The sequence below is a fragment of the Populus euphratica genome, unplaced genomic scaffold (assembly GCF_000495115.2).
Source record: "Populus euphratica unplaced genomic scaffold, PopEup_1.0 scaffold25.1, whole genome shotgun sequence".
NCBI lineage: Eukaryota > Viridiplantae > Streptophyta > Magnoliopsida > Malpighiales > Salicaceae > Populus > Populus euphratica.
In genome coordinates this window covers 2,894,326-2,913,905 of record NW_011499851.1, presented here as the reverse complement: position 1 = coordinate 2,913,905, position 19,580 = coordinate 2,894,326, and the positions used below count along the sequence as shown (strand labels likewise).

The 19,580-nt window shown below is 33.8% G+C and overlaps 2 protein-coding genes across 5 annotated transcripts; both read left to right on the top strand.

Moving 5' to 3' along the window:
- The first annotated feature begins 7,474 nt into the window (after positions 1 to 7,474).
- Positions 7,475 to 10,721, top strand: LOC105121623 (Leucine-rich repeat protein kinase family protein). 2 transcript variants are annotated; one of them, XM_011020350.1, is made up of 7 exons: positions 7,475 to 9,047; positions 9,151 to 9,284; positions 9,391 to 9,634; positions 9,720 to 9,913; positions 10,012 to 10,061; positions 10,154 to 10,262; positions 10,388 to 10,721. In XM_011020350.1, the coding sequence occupies exons 1-7, from the start codon at positions 7,793 to 7,795 to the stop codon at positions 10,634 to 10,636; spliced, it is 2,235 nt and encodes a 744-aa protein (XP_011018652.1). In that variant the 5' UTR covers positions 7,475 to 7,792; the 3' UTR covers positions 10,637 to 10,721. The 2 variants fall into 2 exon arrangements, with proteins under 2 accessions (XP_011018652.1, XP_011018651.1); XM_011020349.1 differs by having other exon boundaries at positions 10,151 to 10,262.
- A 3,788-nt stretch (positions 10,722 to 14,509) lies between these two features.
- Positions 14,510 to 17,212, top strand: LOC105121622 (probable purine permease 11). 3 transcript variants are annotated; one of them, XM_011020348.1, is made up of 3 exons: positions 14,510 to 14,999; positions 15,511 to 16,677; positions 16,839 to 17,212. In XM_011020348.1, exons 1-2 carry the CDS (start codon positions 14,963 to 14,965, stop codon positions 16,644 to 16,646), a joined length of 1,173 nt encoding a protein of 390 aa, XP_011018650.1. In that variant the 5' UTR covers positions 14,510 to 14,962; the 3' UTR covers positions 16,647 to 16,677; positions 16,839 to 17,212. The 3 variants fall into 3 exon arrangements, with proteins under 3 accessions (XP_011018650.1, XP_011018649.1, XP_011018648.1); XM_011020347.1 differs by having other exon boundaries at positions 14,622 to 14,999; positions 15,505 to 16,677; positions 16,825 to 17,212; XM_011020346.1 differs by having other exon boundaries at positions 14,623 to 14,999; positions 15,505 to 16,677.
- Positions 17,213 to 19,580: the final 2,368 nt, after the last annotated feature.

Genomic DNA, 19,580 nt, shown 5'->3' with positions numbered 1-19,580 from the left:
TGGGGGCACTGTGGGATTCTCAGTCCTCTTTTGGCTAATATCTGCTTAGATGAATTGGACCGTTGGATGGAGGGTAAGATTAAGGAGTTCTATCGTCCTTCAAAGAGTGATGTCATATGGAATAGTCCAGAAGGGGAAGCAGAACAGGGGAATACATCTTGGCCAGAATTTGTGCCAACAAGTGGCCCAGACAAAACTAGGAAGATGGATTATGTTAGACATGGGGGTCACATTTTGATTGGTATGCGAGGACCTAGAGCAGATGCAGCTACATTGAGGAAGCAATTGATTGAGTTTGTTGATCAGAAATACATGCTCAAGGTTGACAATGAGAGCCTCCCAATTGAGCACATAACTAAAGGTATAATGTTTCTTGATCATGTATTGTGCCGCAGAGTTGTGTATCCAACTCTACGGTACACTGCCACTGGTGGGAAGATCATTAGTGAAAAAGGTGTGGGCACCCTTTTGTCGGTCACAGCAAGCTTGAAACAATGCATTAAGCAATTTAGGAAGTTGAACTTTCTGAAAGGGGACAGAGACCCAGACCCACAGCCTTGTTTCAGGATGTTCCATGCTACTCAAGCTCACACCAATGCACAAATGAACAAATTTTTGTCAACAATGGTGGAGTGGTATAGATATGCTGACAATCGGAAGAAAATTGTGAACTTCTGTTCTTACATTATAAGGGGTTCACTTGCAAAGCTTTATGCTGCAAAATACAAGTTGCGTTCACGTGCAAAGGTGTATAAGATTGGTTCTCGGAATTTGAGTCGTCCTTTGAAGGAGAAGAAAGGGTCTTCACCTGATTATCACAATTTACTAAGAATGGGCCTCGCGGAGTCAATTGATGGGCTTCAGTATACCAGGATGTCTCATGTACCCGAGACTGATTACACCCCATTTCCAAGTAATTGGATACCTGATCATGAGAAGGCATTGCTTGAATATATAAGGCTTGATGATCCAAAAACTCTTGAGGATCAACGATTTATCATGAGAGAGCAAGGTCTGGTTTCACCGCAGGACTACATTTCGATGCTTGTTTGGAACTACAAGCGAAACGCTATTTCGATGGATCAGCTTTCCCTCATAAAAAGTGGTGGAAATAAGGCAGAAAGAGAGCAACGGTTGCTCTTGGGCTCTGATCGTGATAGTTATGATCAGAGAAGCAAAGAAGAGGAAGAGCATGGAGAAGAGTTTGATGTGGCAGAAATATGAGGTAATTGTTGTATTATTCGGTGCTTGCCAGGCAACATTTTCTGTAATTGGACCGTTACATTTAGGGGAAGCAAAGTGGAATGGTTTCTTCTGCAATGCGCCACATCGCTTATGATAAGAAAATATGAACTTCTTGTATAAATTTAAATAAACTTAGCCAATTTAAATTGCAGAATACACCATTGAGTTCATGCTGGCTGCTATTTCATTGATGTTGGTTTTGCATTTTGCTTTGGGCCTATCTGTTTGCTTTGTTGTAGACCATTAAGATGAGGTTGGGAGATCCTTGGATGACTAAGCAGGAGCCCATTTTGCACATATTATCTATCCCGCATCCCTTATTGCAGAGTTTTCATGAAAATTCCTTTACAACTGTTTTTTTGGTATGTGTGTGCCATTCAAGGGTTGCTTCAATCCTACTTAGCTTTCTTTGCCTTTCTTCTATGCTTTTGTTTTCCACTCCTTGCTTCCTTATTCATTCTCCTTTTCGCTTCTATGCCCTCACCCCTCCCAAGATATGTGTATTTTGTCCTATTAACGGCTGACCAATTTCGTGGGGGATATGTTGAAGTTTGGCCCACAATTTCTAATATCTTAGAATTGTACATTGAGTTTCACTATTTCAGTTGCTCTTCTTGTTTATCATGCACATATGGTCCTATTTTTAATCTGTGCAAATGTTGAGACCCCCATAATTTGGTGACTTCATAGAGCCCTCATTGGGTTCAAGATCCTACAACACCACGGCCAATAGTTACATGCCTCCAAGGATGACCGTGGGTGAGAATTTATAAAATATGTTTTTGTTATAAATTTAGGATTCGAAATTCTGACATGAAATGTAAGTTATCTGGTTCTGATTCTGATATTGTATTAACTCAGGGGGCTGTGGTGTTGCATTTGGGAATTTCCTAGAGATAGGACTGCAGTTACTTGGGATAGTTCTTGATGATGCTCGGTTGAGTTTTCATCTGTCGAGTCTTCACCTGAGTGCCACAATTTGTTAGAAATGGTCCTCGTGGAGTAAATTGACAGGCTTCAGTATACCAGGATGTCTGTTGTGCCCAAGACTGATTGCACCTTATCTCCATGTAACTGGATACCTGATCAGGAGAAGGCATCACATTAACATATAAGATTGATGATACAAAAACTCTGGACGATTAACGATGTTACCTCTGTTGCATTGGAGAACACGGGCTGATTTCACCTCAATTAATTCTACATTGTGATGCTGGTTTGAAATTCTGACGGACCAGCTTTTCCTCTTTAAAATGCAATCCTGACGGATCAGCTTTCCCTCATGAAGTGGTGGTAATAACGAAGAAAAGAGCACCAGTTTCTGTTGGGCTGGGGTCGTGATATTAGAAATCGAAGTAGCAGAGGAAGCAAAGAAGGGTCTCCCGTTGTAGAAATGTAAGGTAACTTCTGATTTTTCTGTGGTTACCATGTAAAATTATCTGTAATTGGGTTCATACTGTTTAGAGATAGCAAAGTAGAATGGCTTTTCCTCCGTGGAACAAAGCTAAATCAGCTACGATTAATGAATACGAAGATTCTTATATAAATATATTTAGTCAACTTCGAAGTTAGAAGAGTCCACTGACTGCATCTTGATGATGTGTTCGAGAGATCTTTGGATGATTCTATGCAAGATCTAATCCTGAACTTGTTATCCATCCCGCGCTTGATATTTCGGGCTGTCGAGCTAGGCATGCTAACGGCTTCAATCCTTGTTTGCAGGCGGTTTGTGCCCTTCTTCTAGTGTTTTTTGGGTCACTGCCTGCTTCCTTGTGTACTCTCCTTTTTCTCTGTAAGCCTTCAACACCCTTACACCCCATCTCTATCTCCCTCTCTCAATTTGTGTGCTTCTTTATTATGGTTTGACCAATTTCATTTTGGTATTTCTTGAGTCCAGTTGATCTAATACAAGCAAGCAACAAGGGCTATCTTAAAAGTAGGAAAAAAGAAAACATATGTTCTTATAAATACCAGTTTGTTCTGAACACCAAGATTCTAATTAATTCACCAAGATTCTAATTAATTCCAGTAAAAACAAGATATCACAAGTAAATTACACCCTTTTCTTGCTGCAAATATTAAGAATATATTATAAGTAATTTAATTTAATTACAATGTGGGTTGTATTTGAAATTGAAAATTGAATTTTATTCCCATTCAAGCGATCAACCAACCATGACTCTCAAGAAATCTCTCATATCACTCATGTGACTTGTGTCGATAGGGATATCTCAATGAGTTGATAGAAAAACAGGAGGAATGTTAGGAAAAAAAAAAGGATTTATTATCTAGTTTTAGAAACTAGAAAACTCTAATTCATTTTTAGAGGTTTTAGGTAAGTGATTGATTAAATAATAATAAAAAATATCGATCATATCTTATACATTTTATCTAAAATAAATCCTTACATTTGAAACTATAGCTTAACAATAGAACCTAATCCTTACATTTGAAACATGAACGTTGGACCTAAAAAATAATAATGATTAATGAGGCTATGGTCTTTTTTATTTGATCATTTATGAAATGAGCCCAGATGCCTTTACTTACTTTATAGACTTTTATGAGATTATGTTAATCTAATTTATGTTTACTTATTGTGATAGGGAAAAATATACCCCAAGACTAAAAAATTCTTGAACAAACATTTCAAACAACAATAATTATAAACAAAGATTAAAAGAATATTTACGTGATTTTTTTTGGTATAAAATCAAATGTCATCATCTAGAAGATGACTTCGAGCAGGATAATAATTTATTGGCAAGCTGAAGAAGTGGGTCAAAAATATATTGTCAGGGCACCTTTAGGTATAGATTAAAAAAAGAAATATATTTTAAAAATAAAATCTGTCTTCAATATTTTTCAAAGGGATAAAGACTTTTTAAAGATATAATGATTCTGGAGTTTATTTTTAGATGAAAACAATTAATACTTAATATTAAATCTCGTCCTAGAAAATTGTGGTCTTAAAAATTGGTTGCTATAATATATATTTTTTTTAAAAAAAAGGGTTCGGAAACAACACGCATCCTTGTTGGCCGCCGCCACCTCGAAGATTCACACGAGATTATTGTATAAAAATTACTTTTTATATGAAAATAATTCTAATATTTATTTAATAAAATAAAAGGGAAATAATTGAGAATCTTTATCTAGCACAAAATTTCACAACGAACAAACATACACTTCCACTCATAAAATCCCAATAATGGGCCAAACAATTACACATTGCATAATCTTGATGTCACCTGTTCTCCCAACCTCATTATGAGATGTTGATCCTAACGTTATAAAATCTAAAAATCAAATCTTCAGCGGTTTCGTATCCTTAAGAGTTGTTAAGCAATGGGTTGGATCCCAATATTTCAAATATCCATGTAAAAGATAAAGGGGTAATAACTATTTTACCCTTACTGGTCGTTGGAAGATGATGAGATTGTGTCGGCATGTGCGTCTCAAGCGCTGGCATGTCTCATGCGCCGACGCTGAACCTGCAAAAAAAAAAAAAAAAACAGAGAGAGAGAGGCTGAAAACGATTTGATTTTTGGGTGGAAAAGGCTGTAATTTTTTAAGGTTTATTTTGAGGGCTACTGGTTTAGTTGTTTGTGCTAGTGTGGCTGTTGGTTTTGTATCGGGTTAACTGGTTTAGTGGCGTGGTTGACTTGATATCAACTTAGCGGTTGTGAGTGGCTCGAGCCAGTTGTCGTTTCCTACTGTTGCTGGTTGGTGTGGTGTTTGATTCAGGCCATGGTGGCGGCTGCTATCTTGGTGGTTTAATGGCTGTTTCTGATGAGTTGGAGGGTTAGGTTGACGCCTATTTTAGCTGGTTTAGGTGCCAGTGTGTTGGCTTTTGATTCAGGTTGGCGGTGCAAAAACTGTTAGTGATTTTTTTTTTTTTTGCACTGGTTTGATGTTGGAAAATGAGAATAAAAACGGGTTATTTCAGCTTGCTCAGACGCATCCAGTAGCTGATGGTCCTTGTACGTGAATTTCGGCTCTTCATAATCCATGAAAACGGTGAACCAAGTGACTCATTGGCCAATTTGCAGGCTATAAATGTTAATATTAGTTTGAACAAGTGAGGAGCAGTTTGGAATAAACAGGGGAACCCGCACAGCAAACAAACTAGATCATTGCCTTTATGTAAAAAAATTATGTTGATGATTTTTTTTTTTTAAGGAAAGGAAAAAAATTAAAATTATACAAGAATTGATTGACTTGTGAGATTTAAAAATAATTTAAATAATCAATAAAAATATAAAAATATAGTTTGGCTAAAAAATTAATATAATAATTTTTTTTAAAAATATATTGAAAATATAATATGTTAGATTGTTTTGGATTAATTTGTATTAACTTGTTAAATCTATTATCTAAATTAAGAGACCTATATAATTATATAAAAAGCAAAAATTAAAATTAAAAATAATTTTTATTCAATCAAATATTAAAAATAAAATTTAAATAAAAAAGTTATGTTAACCTGAATTAATCTACTAAAATTAAGATAAACATATAAAAAATAAATCAAAATAAATTATAAAATTTAATTTTTACTACTTGCTATAGTATTTGAATTTCAATTAATTTTAAAAATAATTACAATAATATTAACAACTCTTTATTTTAGAAAGAATTGATGTAATAATATTTTTTAGTTAGCTAACTAAAATGATTTTTTTCACTATTTTAACTAAAATTTAATTATTAAGCTTTATCCAAATGGGTTGATATTCCATCTTCTCACTCATCACCAAATGTCATCATAAACTTACTTGTACTATCTTTTCTTTTTCTTTCACGTCACTTCTTGGCTTGCATATTAAACCTTGCTTCTACAATGAGAATGTTCTCGTGAGCTTATTCAGTTTTGATTTTTAAAAATATTTTTGAAAAAAATTAAATTACATATTTTTTATTTTAAATTAATTTTTTGATATTTAAAAAAAAAAAGAAAATGCACTCCAAGGACATTCAAAAGACAAGTTCACCATTTACATTATTCAAACCTCTATTTTTTTTCCTCTCATTTTTATATGCCCGTACATTACTCTACTATTAAAAGGCATCCTTTTCTACGGATTCTAGGCACACCATGTGCATTTCAAGTGCCTATCACATTAACAGATCCTCCCACTGTATCCTGCGCACAGTAGTTGTAAAGTCAAAAGACTAGAAAAAAAAAGAAGAAAATTCGAGTCCTAGCCACCAGATTGATTTTTAACCAAAACCTTGACAGTTTGCTTGCTTTACGTGGCATATACACGAAATCATTTCACGGGCTATTTGTTTTATCTTAGAATACAATTAATTCGGAGGGGGTGTTCTTTCGGACGATGATTTATGGGGGCCTTAGATCATCCCACGCGTGCAAGGCACATCTTACAACCACTCTGTCACGTGTCTGTGCAAGGAGCTGCGTGCTTCGAATTAGCTTAATTGCCTTGTCTTCTTCTCCCTTTGAATCCAGGGATGCTTTAACCGTTGTCATTTCCCAGAGCTTACGTGGCTGTACATGATCCCAGAAAGAGGGGCCGAATTCCAAAATAATACTTAATTGCTAAAAGAGGGTGGAAACGACAGCGTCCTCCTGTAAATTAAAAGGGAAGAATAGATTAGGTAGAACTAGCTATGCCGTTACATGACAAGTAGTTCATGATTAGGGGCACAGTTGCTTCTGCTTTGCACTCAGATTCAAATTAAAACAAATCAAACAGTAATTCTCACCGACACCCAAACCCCATGGGCATGTACGTAAATTTAAATCCATGAGATTTTAGTGTAGGAACGTCGTTTGCATACATTCATTGCTGACACTGACATTTTGATATTTAATTATTTATTGATCATGGATAAATTAAAAGGGTTAATTAGAACTTAGTTTCTGTATTTTCATTAAAATTAATCAATTAATTAATTAACCCCTTTAATATTATAATTTGATAGCCCTACGCTTCGCCCATCATTAACAATCTCAACCTAGTTTCATTTTTAAATGATGCCCTGTTATCAAGTCAGTTTTTTCCATTTTTACCAACACAATTCTTCTTCTTTTTTTAATTAAAAATAAATTAAAAAATAACATTAAATTCACGGAGTAGAAAAAAATGTAAAGATTAAATATAAGGCTTCCGGGAGAGAACATGAGGAGTAATTAATTAAATTTGTTAAATAAATGATTAAATTATAATTAACTCATAAATCAAAGAGTGTCGTAATTTTATTGCATGCAAAAAAAGAGAGAGTTGAGGTGTCACGAAGGTCTCGTGGCATGGTGCGTCAATGCAGGCACTCGATATTCGCGGGTCTACGATAATAAACAATAAACGTGGCAAACTAAAATGGCTTGAATTGAATTCAGAGTCAGAGTGATGTGCGGTGTTGAGAGCTCGTTTGCAGGAGCAAATACAATAAAAAATGCTACTCTCGAAGCATGGGAGGATGAGTTTTTAAGCTAAGCTAGCAACTGATCCAGTACAGAAGCCATGGACTCTCGAAGTTAAGGTTTCGGATTTCCACTTCAAATTTCCAAGAAACGGAGAAAATGCGGATCTCCAGTTTCTCTTGCTCCCACACAGCTCTATTCACTCTGATTGTCATGCAGGTCTCGATTTCAAGAGGGCAATTAGCTCCAAATGAAACAAGAATTCTTTTCCAGGTTCAGCAACTCCTTGAATATCCTCAGGTTCTTCAAGGATGGACTAACTGGACCAACTTTTGCTATCTCCCCCCCTCACCTTCTCTAAAAGTTGTTTGCTCAGATAGTCATGTAACTGAATTAACTGTCGTTGGAAACAAAAGCAGCTCCTCTGCATCTCCCAACAGCCCAAAACAAAATACCTTGTCTGACAACTTCTCTATAGATGCTTTCTTCACCACCCTAACAGAGCTTTCAAATTTGAAGGTGTTGTCACTGGTGTCCTTGGGATTGTGGGGTCCCTTGCCTACCAAGATCAACAGGTTTTGGTCTCTTCAAGCACTTAATGTCAGCTATAATTTCATTTATGGCCAGATTCCTCAAGATATCCTGTCGTTAAAGAATCTCACTAGTCTTGTTTTGGCTCATAATTTGCTGAACGGAACAGTCCCAGATCTCAGAAGCTTAGTTCTACTTCAAGAGCTAAATTTGGGTGGCAATCATCTTGGTCCAACCTTTCCTTCGCTTGGTAACAATCTTGTTACCATCATCCTGAAGAACAACTCCTTGAAATCTGTTATTCCTTCAGAAATCAAGAAATTCAATCAGCTTCAGCAGCTGGACATCTCTTCCAACAAACTCATCGGACCAATCCCATCTGCTTTGTTCTCCCTTCCTTCTCTTCAGTATCTTGATTTAGCCCAGAATCAATTAAGCGGGGCTCTTCCAACAAATATATCTTGCAGTGTTAAGCTTCAATTTGTGGACATCTCTCACAACATTTTGATTGGAAAATTACCTTCCTGCATTGCAACCAATACTTCAACTCGGACAGTCATCAGCTCATGGAATTGCTTGTCTGGCGGTAAAAATGCAAGTTACCAGCACCCTTACTTGTTCTGCAATAAAGAAGCATTGGCTGTGAAGCCCCCATCTAGAAGTAAGGAGCACAAGTCTTCCACTATCAAACTTGGAATAGTACTTGGTATTGTTGGAGGTGTTCTTGGGATCGCAGGTGTTCTTGGATTATTGATTTTTGTGATCATTAGAAGATCAAAAACAACAACAGCTGATGATCATGTACATAGCATATTTGATGGATCTGTTACCAGTAAAAGGTCTGTTGCCAGTAAAATGTCTGTTCGCAGAGCCGTTGATTCAAGTAAGTCCGCCTAGCTACCATTTGATTTTCTCTCCTCTTTGCGTTTTCATGTGAAGTTAGTTTGTTGGATTTTCAAAATTACGCATGATATGAATTTCCACAGGGCGTGTGCCTCAGACGATGAGGTCGGCAGCTATAGGGCTTCCGCCTTATCGTGTCTTCACATTGGAGGAAATGGAAGATGCTACAAACAACTTTGATCCATTGAATTTTATAGGAGAAGGATCCCAGGGACAAGTAAGTCTCAGAACTTTTCAATGGGCTCACATCATGTCATGGCTACTAGAACTCATCATTAACAAAGCCCTTTGAACTAAATGCTATTCTGTACTGTAATCTACAGCTCTATAAAGGTTGGCTCATGGATGGTTCAGTAGTCCTGGTGAAATGTGTGAAACTAAAGCAGAAGAATTTGCCTCAAAGCATGATTCAGCAGATTGAGGTACTATCAAAGCTGAGGCATCTGCATTTGGTCAGCATTCTCGGACACACCATCGTCACATATCAGGATCATTCGAGCACAGCTGGCACAGTATTTGTTGTCCTTGAACACGTCTCCAATGGATCTCTAAGAGATTACCTAGCCGGTAAAATACCAAAATCACTTATCATTTTTTTGAATCATTGCTGTCTTGCTGAAGCCTAAAGTAAGTAAGATTGTTGATATGACAGATGAGAGAAAAAGGGAGATGCTGAGATGGCCAAAAAGAATGGCGATTATCATTGGCGTTGCGAGGGGAATCCAGTTCTTGCACACTGGAGTTGCTCCTGGCATTTTTGGGAATAACGTAAAGATCGAGAATGTTTTGTTGGACGATACTCTTACAGCGAAACTCAGTGACTACAAGATTCCCCTGCCATCAAAGGTGAGGGCAGAAGGCTTGAGATTTGAGATTCTTCATATTTGAAGCACTTTGGATTCACACTTCTGAATTTCTTTTGTTTTGTTTTCTGAACTTTGCAGGTAGGCTCGGAGAGTCCTCTCAATGGACAAGATGCGTTCAATATCAACAGGCAAGTCTTCCTCCTGTTTTCATTTTTTCACACCTTCATACTACTGAATAATCAAGGTCATCTTGCCTGAGTCCTCTTCCTCCATGCAGTAGTGAAAATGCAGAAAAAGAAGATGTCTATCAACTAGGTGTCATTTTACTTCAAGTCATTACGGGTAAGCTTGTCACATCCAACCGAGCATTGGACGAGTTAAGGATACAGGTAAATACATGTGCAATATAAATCTGATAACATTATTTTGGAACTGCCTTTATACGGTGCCGATCATGGGTTATGACTGCTTAAATCTTTTTTTTTCCTTTTTTTTTTGTTGGTTCAATTTGCAGCTCGAAAAAGGCTTGGCAGAAGCGCCATCGAAGTTACAAGCCTTGGTCGATCCATGTACAAGGGGTACTTTTGCATATGAATCCCTAAAAACTGCAGCTGAAATGGCCGTTAATTGCCTAAACAAAGAATCAAGAGCTCGGCCATCAATAGAAGATGTACTTTGGAATTTGCAGTATTCCATTCAAATTCAAGAAGGATGGACTAGTACCAGTGGAAACCTTGGCGGTCCACACTCGTCTTCTTATTAAATTTCTAGACTCGTTTCTCTATAATTGACTACGTTTCTCTGTAATTGATTATCATAAGAAATCATATATGAATTTTTTCCCATCATTTGTTCTTTTTGCCCCCCCCCCCCCTTCTTTGGCAATTGTTCAACATTTTCCACCGATTAGAATCTGAAAAGAAACTGTCAAAATCAGTTCACGATACTGTAGATTTGAGAAGTAATATTTAACACATAGTTAGAAAGGTGGATCCAGAAATGGGCTGACTTGGAAAAAATTCAGTTGACTTGGAAAAAATTGGATTAAAAACACAAATTAAACTATTAATCCGATAAATCAAGGCTCGATTCTATTAAAACCCGACTTTTTTTTTTAGTTAGTTACCAGTAAATTGAAATTGGTGACTTACTCACAATCGACGAATCAACTCGCCGAGGGGTGTTGAGGAATACAACCGATGTATAGACGCATGCCAGAACATGAAATAGTAACATGCTAGAACAAAGGATGAATTCGGCTTCGTTTGGAACGAGGTAAAAACCACGTTTTCTTAAAATTATAAAAAATTTTGGGTTAAAAATTATTTTTTAAAATTATTTTGATCTTTTGATTTTAAAAAATAAAAAAAATATTATTTTAATATATCTTTAAATAAAAATATTTTAAACCATAAATACAATCCAAAACAATATCGAAGTATCAGAAATATACTGCAAAATGAACCTATCCAACCAATAAATACCAGTGAAGAAATGCATGCATATTTTATTAATAGCAAAATAAATATTCCGACACGTGAAAAGTGAGATACAGCATAGCACACAACCATTACACGGGCCATAAACAGGAGAGATAAGCCATTATATAGGTCAAGATAAAACACGAAAATTATACTTGTTGTCCGGACAAGAATTACTTCAGATACTTGTTGTCATGATAGAATAGGAAATATTAGTTTACTGGCTAGGTTGGTATTAATAAATTTTAAATTTTCTTGATTTGAATTTTTAACTAGCTAAAGTTTAAAATTAAATTATATTAGTGTTGCTTTAATATAATTAACTTTTCCAGTCCAAAAAAATTAGTTTTTTAGTAAAAAACTTTTAAGTATAAAATTAATTAAAAAAACCTCTGAAACCAACTCATCTCTAGAACCAATTCTTTACTTAACCAAAATTTAAAATTAAATCGTGTAAAAATCTCAATCTAATTGACTTGATAAGATTAAAACTAATTTAATTAATCAATAAAAAAGGTTTGAGGATGAAATTGAGGGGAAAAAATAAAATTGTTAAAATAAAAAATCTCCCGCCCTAATACCTTGTCTTATTTTGATTTAAAATTAAATTATATGAGAGTTGATAAAACATGACTAAGTTGATTTAACCTATAAATAAAACTTAAGTAATTGTTTAAAAAATATAAAAATTAAATTGAGAAAAAAAGATGAAATTAAAAAAATAAAATAAAAAATAAAAATAAAAATGGGACACCTAGTAGTTGATTGAAACTAGTGGAATCTTTGTATCACTTTTATTTTATGAAAAACATCTTTTTAAAAATTATTTTGCCAACTTTTCAATATTCATTTATTTTTAAGAAAATTGGTGAATAAAAAATGGTTCAATTGAAGAGAAATACCTAAACCTTTGTTTTAAAAGTGTTTTTATTCTCTCAATTTCATAATACTTTCTGGATTTTTATAAAAAAAGATAAAATGAAATTATTTAATTCTTTTTAAAATTAAAATTCATTAAACTGAAATCTAGAAATCTTTTTTTATATTAATTTTTTAGTAATAATAAAATTGATTAATGAATAATTTGATATTTTAATAAATATAAAATATAATTTAAAAATAAAAAGTGGCTTGTGTGTAAATTTAAAAATAAAAGGCAATTTGCCGCAACCTTGTGAAGTCGTGTTCTACTACAACCTTTCTATTCTACTGCGTTTTCTACTATTAATTAACAAAAACTAAAAAAAGGCGGTGATTTTACCCACCACCTCCCAAAACATTAACGTGCAGTCTTAAACTTAGCCCTCCCTTCTTCTTGCTGTCACGGGGAGAATACTCTGGACGGGGAAGGAAGACTTTACTCACTGATTAGTGCCGCCGCTGGACTTTTCCGTTGTGATCTTAGAAAGAAAGAAAAGCCTGACTTCCTCTCTTTCGAGAATTTAAGCCCGGTCTCTTCTTAGTTCCGGATCGACAGAGCGAAATGGGACTATCCCCAAGTCCTAGGCCAATGCTTCTATTCTGAAATGGAAGATAGATAGGAAATGGGGAAGACACTCTCCCGTCGTCTATCGACTCGGCAATTCCATGCCTTCTAATAGAAAGTCTTCTGCTTTACCGTTCCTCTACCTTCTATACATGAGCATCGCTAACTCAGCCACTTCGCTCACCCTTCATTCTTGATTCAGCCCATCGCTAAAGCTCAGCCCGGCAAATTCAATTTTTTTCCTCTTGCACTATTTGGTTACTAAGCTCATTCTATGTTTTTCTTTTTAATCTATGTTTGTTTTTATCCTTCAGATTTATTGGAGATTTATCTTTATAATTTATTTTGTATATAATTATTTCATATTTATGACCCGTATTATAATTTTAGTGAGTTAACATAATTAATTAATATTTTTTTAATTAGTATGTTTTTCTAATTTTATTTTTTAATATTATATTAATAAAAAATTATATTTCAAAGTATTTACTTGATACTATCCCTTAACTTGTAGGACTTATATAATATTAACATTGTAACTCTTTTAGAGTGGTATTTTATTGATGACCTGAACCTCTTTTAAAAAAAGTATTCTTCGCTTTCCATATAAGTTGTGCAGGAAGAGCTCAAAGTTAATCTCAAAGAATAATAAAGTTTTATATGGTTTGAGATTTATTTTGATTTATTTTTTAAAATTATTTTAATTTTATTATTTGAATTAAAAATTTTAATTTAGGTTGACTTAGATTATTTTATTATGTTTTTCTATATTGATTTTTTTTAATTTTATTTTTTAACAATGAATTGATTGAAAATTATACTTCATAATTTATTTTATATGAAATTATTTTAGTTTTATAACCTGAGTCGTGGATTTAGTAGAGTAACTCAAATTGACTCATGTCATTTTTTTATTTGTTTTCTTTGAATTTATCTCGGTTTTATCATTTGACATTGAGTTATTTAAAAATTAAACTTTATAATTTATTTTAATTTATATTTTATTGGATTATCATGATCTTATAACTCATGTTATAATTTAGAAAGTTAACTAAGGTTGACATGAGTTTTTTTTAATTTTTATTTTTTTAATTTTTTTTATTTTTTAATATTAAATTGATTGAGTATTGGATTTCATAATTTATTTTGATTAGTTTTATATATGATTATTATAATTTTGTAATTTAGATCATGAATTTAGTAAGTGAAAGTTAACTTAAATTAATTGAATATATTATTTTTTTAATATTTTATTAAATAAACATAATGTAAACGACTAATTGAATTGATTGCCCAAATTGAATTGAACCACTTGTCGACAAGGACTCTCTGCACAAGTCAGGAAAGATGTTGCCTCATGAATGATGTGTGTGAAAATGGACCTTCGAAATTGCATTCCTATTATGTAGTATATACAGATATCTTGATGACTATTTACCCGTGAAAGCAAAAGGAAGACGCGGAAAAGCTTTATAGGTCAACAAGTTGACTTGGAAAGTTAAGTTGCTGCTGCAGTCCTTTTAGCTGCTAAGGTATGGATCAGCTTAATAGCTAGGATATTCATGTTTTTGGCAATACTGACACCCAAAATCTCAGATATCATTAGCAAAAAGATTATTTCATCTCGTCAAATTAAATGGTGACGAGCAAATGGATGTCTTGTGTTATTCATAATGCAAGAACCCTAAACAACAAGTCAACAGTAGATTTTTTTGGTTACGTCAAAGCAGCAGCACTGGAATTGAAATCAAGCCAAAAAGGCTATTTTAGTATGGATCCACAGCCACTAGCTAGGTGGCTAGCCATTTTTGACCACTTACAAAAAAGCATGGACTGTAATTCCATGATTATCCATTCCACTTTATGGAAATTAAGATCCGCGCCTTATCCTGGTTCTAAAGAAATCAGACCTAAGATAGACCAGCAAGTCAACTTCGCAAGAGTTTAAATTTAGCCAATGGAGTTATAGAGCAGTGCAAAATGTAAAGTATTGACTGACTGAGATGGAAAAATCATCCTTTAAATGCTCTATGATTCAAGACCCTTTTCTCTTTGCTTAGCAGTGGAAGAAAGATAAGAATACCTTTCACTTTGGCTACATCTCTGGTTATAATTGATCTTCATGGAGGATGCTGAAGGCATTGAACTACAAATCACAGGTTAGTCAGATTATTTTTACTATATATGCGCTGCTTCTCCATACATGTACTGCTTATTCTCTTTTTTATATCGAATTTAGTTGTCGTGTCAGTGTCCAAAGCATATGATTAATCTTCCATTCATTTTCTTATGATCTTCTACTTCAATCGAAAACTTAGAATCCAGAGTATTCAGAAATTGCTTAAGTAATTAATTGGTGACCAATATGAGATAGGTAGACCAGTGGCTTGTATTATTTAATCCAGTTTTATGTCCTACATAACCCCTTACGAAATAATCCAGCACATGACATAGATGAAGCGTGGCAAGCTAGTGAAGCCTGTTCTTCTTGAATTAGAATCTGGTTAACTTTCAATATACGCAGTTAACATGCAATCATGCCATGAATACTCATAAATGGACTTAAGGCAAGAATAAGTGTGGGTGATCAAAATCCTCTGCAAGCAATAATCGTTTTGCTCTTCGCTTGTTTGTATTCAAGTGAATGGTTTTGCTATTTTCCAGCTGCAGATGATAAAGAGCCAAACTCAAGTAATGATGCCTCCTCTATTAACAACAAAATGAAGCTACCAAAACTCATTCATTACAAGTGGTGGCTCCGAGTGACCTGCTATATACTATTTCTTCTCTCGGGGCAATCTGCTGCCACTCTTTTGGGAAGATTATACTATGACAAAGGTGGGAATAGCAAGTGGATGGCAACGTTTGTTCAATCTGCTGGCTTTCCAATCCTACTTCCCCTCCTTTTCTTCTTCACTTCTTCTATCAATTCCAAAACCGCAACAAATCCCATTAGCTCTTCCTTTGCAAACAAACCAGAAGGTCCTAAACTATCCACTCTTACATTTCTATACATTGGCTTTGGGGCACTCTTAACAGGTGACAACTTGATGTACTCATATGGACTATTATACCTTCCTGTCTCCACTTATTCTCTTCTCTGTGCAATTCAACTGGCCTTTAATGCACTCTTCTCCTTCTTCCTCAATTCACAAAAGTTATCTCCATTTGTGCTCAATTCTCTAATTCTCCTTACTGCTTCAGCCTCCCTTCTAGCAGTTAATGCAGACTCTGAGAACCCTGCAGACATTCCCAGAAGAAAATACGTAATTGGATTTTTCTGTACACTTGGTGCATCAGCAACATACTCTTTGTACCTTTCCCTCGTGCAGCTTTCTTTTGAGAAGGTTATCAATAAAGAGACCTTCTCTACCGTGTTGAATATGCAAATATATCCATCTTTTGTTGCAACTTGTGGCTGTGTGGTGGGACTTTTTGCAAGCAGAGAATGGGAAAGTCTTGAAAATGAGATGAAAGAATATAAAGAAGGAAAAGTATCCTATTTGATGACTCTGATTTGGACTGCTATTACATGGCAAGTTTCCTCAGTGGGTTTGTTGGGGTTGATTTTTGAGGTATCCTCTCTTTTCTCTAATGTCATAAGTACACTGGCTTTGCCGATTGTTCCCATTCTTGCTGTGATATTTTTCCACGATAAGATGAATGGTGTGAAGGTTATGGCAATGCTGTTGGCAATCTGGGGCTTTCTTTCCTACATTTATCAACATTATCTAGATGATGCTAAATCCAAGACAAGCCTTACCAGTGAAAATGAGGTTGCTGGCGCACAATTGGAGACTGGTTGATAGTTTAAACACACGAGAATTAATGTACAAGGTAAGAGCTAGGAAATATAAGCAAGTCCTATAAATATAGAACAATTGCGGGAAGAAGTTTCTTTAATTTTGTATAGTCATTTTACCATTTCATCTATTACGGATTTGTAAATAAATGGAAGAAAGCAGGTTTGACCTTCACATGCAGCTTTTGTTTTTTAGCTGGACAATGGAAGAACATGAAGAAGAAGCTCATCATCGACAAATAAACCATGCAGCTTCTTTTCTAGACTAACGAATTCCTGATACTTGAAAAGCTTGCTCTAGAGTCTCGAAGGACAGCAGAGGAAGAGAGAGCTTGTCAGGCCCTGGTTCCTAGTTATGCCCCTGCACTTTCCGATAAAATCCTAGTGTAAGTAGGAATCTCTATAAAAAAGGTTTTGTGTTAGAATGGTTATAACTAGTTAGTCAGTATTAATGAATTTTGAATTTAAAAGAGGGTGAATCAATCATTAAACACTTGGGATGTTAAAATACTTCTGTGTTTTAGTTTTCAACATCTGTCCCGGCATTATAAGAAACATATTGCGCGCAAATTTATGCTGGTCTGGTTACAAAAGAATTTCAAGAACAAAGCCTATTACAGAAGCACGTTTAGACTACAATCTTGATAGGCTCAGCATGACTATTGCGCAGAGATCGGTTCATCATGCAGTTTCAATCAATTCATTCTATGGACTATCGTAATTCACGTTCTGTACTCTTGAGCTAACAAGTAGCTTAGCGTGGAGCTCAAGAGGCATGATACATGCTGAAATAATATTCAGCTTTGTTGCTGTGTCAGAAACTAGAGCTGAGTAGCTTAAATCGGACTATATTTTTAGACCTGCTGGCAGTAAGTTGCATATATATATATGGAAAAGTTAGAAAATTACAATAACGAACTTGGTCTCTGTGTATAGACCTCCCATGCAGAGATATAGTGGGTGTGTACGACATTGTGTTTTAAAAATATTTTTAAAAAAATGAATTTTTTTATATATTTATATCATTTTAATATGTATATATCAAAATAATTTTTTTTAAATAAAAAATATTATTTTAATATATTTTAAAATAAAAAACATTTAAAAAAATATTAGTGTGATAATATAATCCCGAGTCTTTGTTAACCAGTTAAATTCTTCTAAGATTGGTTTGTTGTAATCTAAATTCTTCGTCTATATATCCAACTTTCCAACTTTGAAGCGTTAAGAGGATTCGACTGTATAATAATGATCTTTATAAAATAATAGATTTTGAAACTTCTAAAATCTGTGTTTTATCACTTTGGATTTCATGAGGTTATGCTTCCATATCCATCCAAATTAGACTCATTAAATATACGTTTTTGATCCAAAAAATATTATAATTATAATTATAATTATATTATATATATATAAAAAAAACCCTAAAAGACTTCTATTCAAACATTGCATCTTCTTCTTTTTTGGCCCATAGAATTTTATATCTCAATTTTTTATTTTATAATTTGATCCTTTAAAATTACTTTGATTTGCGTTTGGTCTTAGTAATTAGTTTTTCATGTGCACACACGAGGGTCTCAAGGCATTGAGGAAATGTTATGTCACTTGGTTAAGTCTTGATTTTGCGAAACAAAATTTAATTTAATTGATTTACAATAAAGGGATCAAAAAGCTTAAAAAATGTTAAGTTCTGTTTTTATCACAATCAAGGACTGATTTGCATGATCAAGGAGCAAGTTCACGTGTTTTTTTTTTGGTACTTTAACTTTTGTTTTAATCTAATCTTATTGTATTGATTTTATTTGAGATTTAATTTAATAATATCTTTTAGTTGTCTTGATATGAGAATCGTACAATATTAAGATAAATTTATAAAATAAAATAGAATTAGACTAATTAAAAAAAAAGTGTTAAGAAAATAAAATTAAAACTAAAACAAAGTACAAGAACTAGGCTAAACGGGCGAGAAAAATAGGCGTGCCTGCAACTCATGCACCAACAGGAGGAAGGGTTCCATGTTCTTCAGATGGAGCGTGCGACGTTCAGCAACAACAAAAGTAATGGCTTTTGCAGCGGCACGAAAAGCGTCGTGTCATGATTTTGTACTAATGACCAATAGTCTTTATTTGATTTTGTGCCCTGACCTGATTTGATTGATTTTGTAGTCCCCGGTTAATTTAGTTTTTAGGCTTTAAGCCTTGATTTTTATCCAAAAATAAAAAATAAAAATGATTACATAATTAGTTTTTACAAATATTCCTATGAATAAAAAACTATCATAAAATAATTATAAAAATATTATCTAAATTATATTTGAAAGATCCGTTCTTTACTTACAATATTAAAAATTCGGATCATCTACACTTTCATGAGATTACTATTTAGTAATGTAGAAGTATATCCTTAAAATTACATAACGAATGAACTTCGTTTCAATTAACATGCCAACTTGGTCCAGCAATACCTTTTATTGTTAATAAAAAATACTCATAAAAAAATATAAAATATTTATGCGTGTAAAACATTTTAGCCATTTCATATTATATAATTTGATTATTATGGAGAATCGTAACATTTTGTAATAGGTTCTAATTTTATACTATAAAATACAATGTAGATATATTGTAGACTAAAAAGGCTTGTAAAAACCCCGTAAGAGCTTTACAAATATAAATATATAGAGTTGAAAAAACATATTCTTATAAAAGAATTTAGATATACAGATATAGCAGTTGTTTATATTTAACAAAATTAAAAATATGCTAAAAATCACTGTTGATCCTTGTACTTTCTAAATTCGATCAGATTAAATCATTTGCTAATAATTTGATCGCAGGGTCTTTAGTAATATAATGATGGTTGGTTTTTAAAATATTTTTTATATAAAAAAGTATTAAAATATTTTTTATTTTAAAAAATAATTTTTAATACAATACCT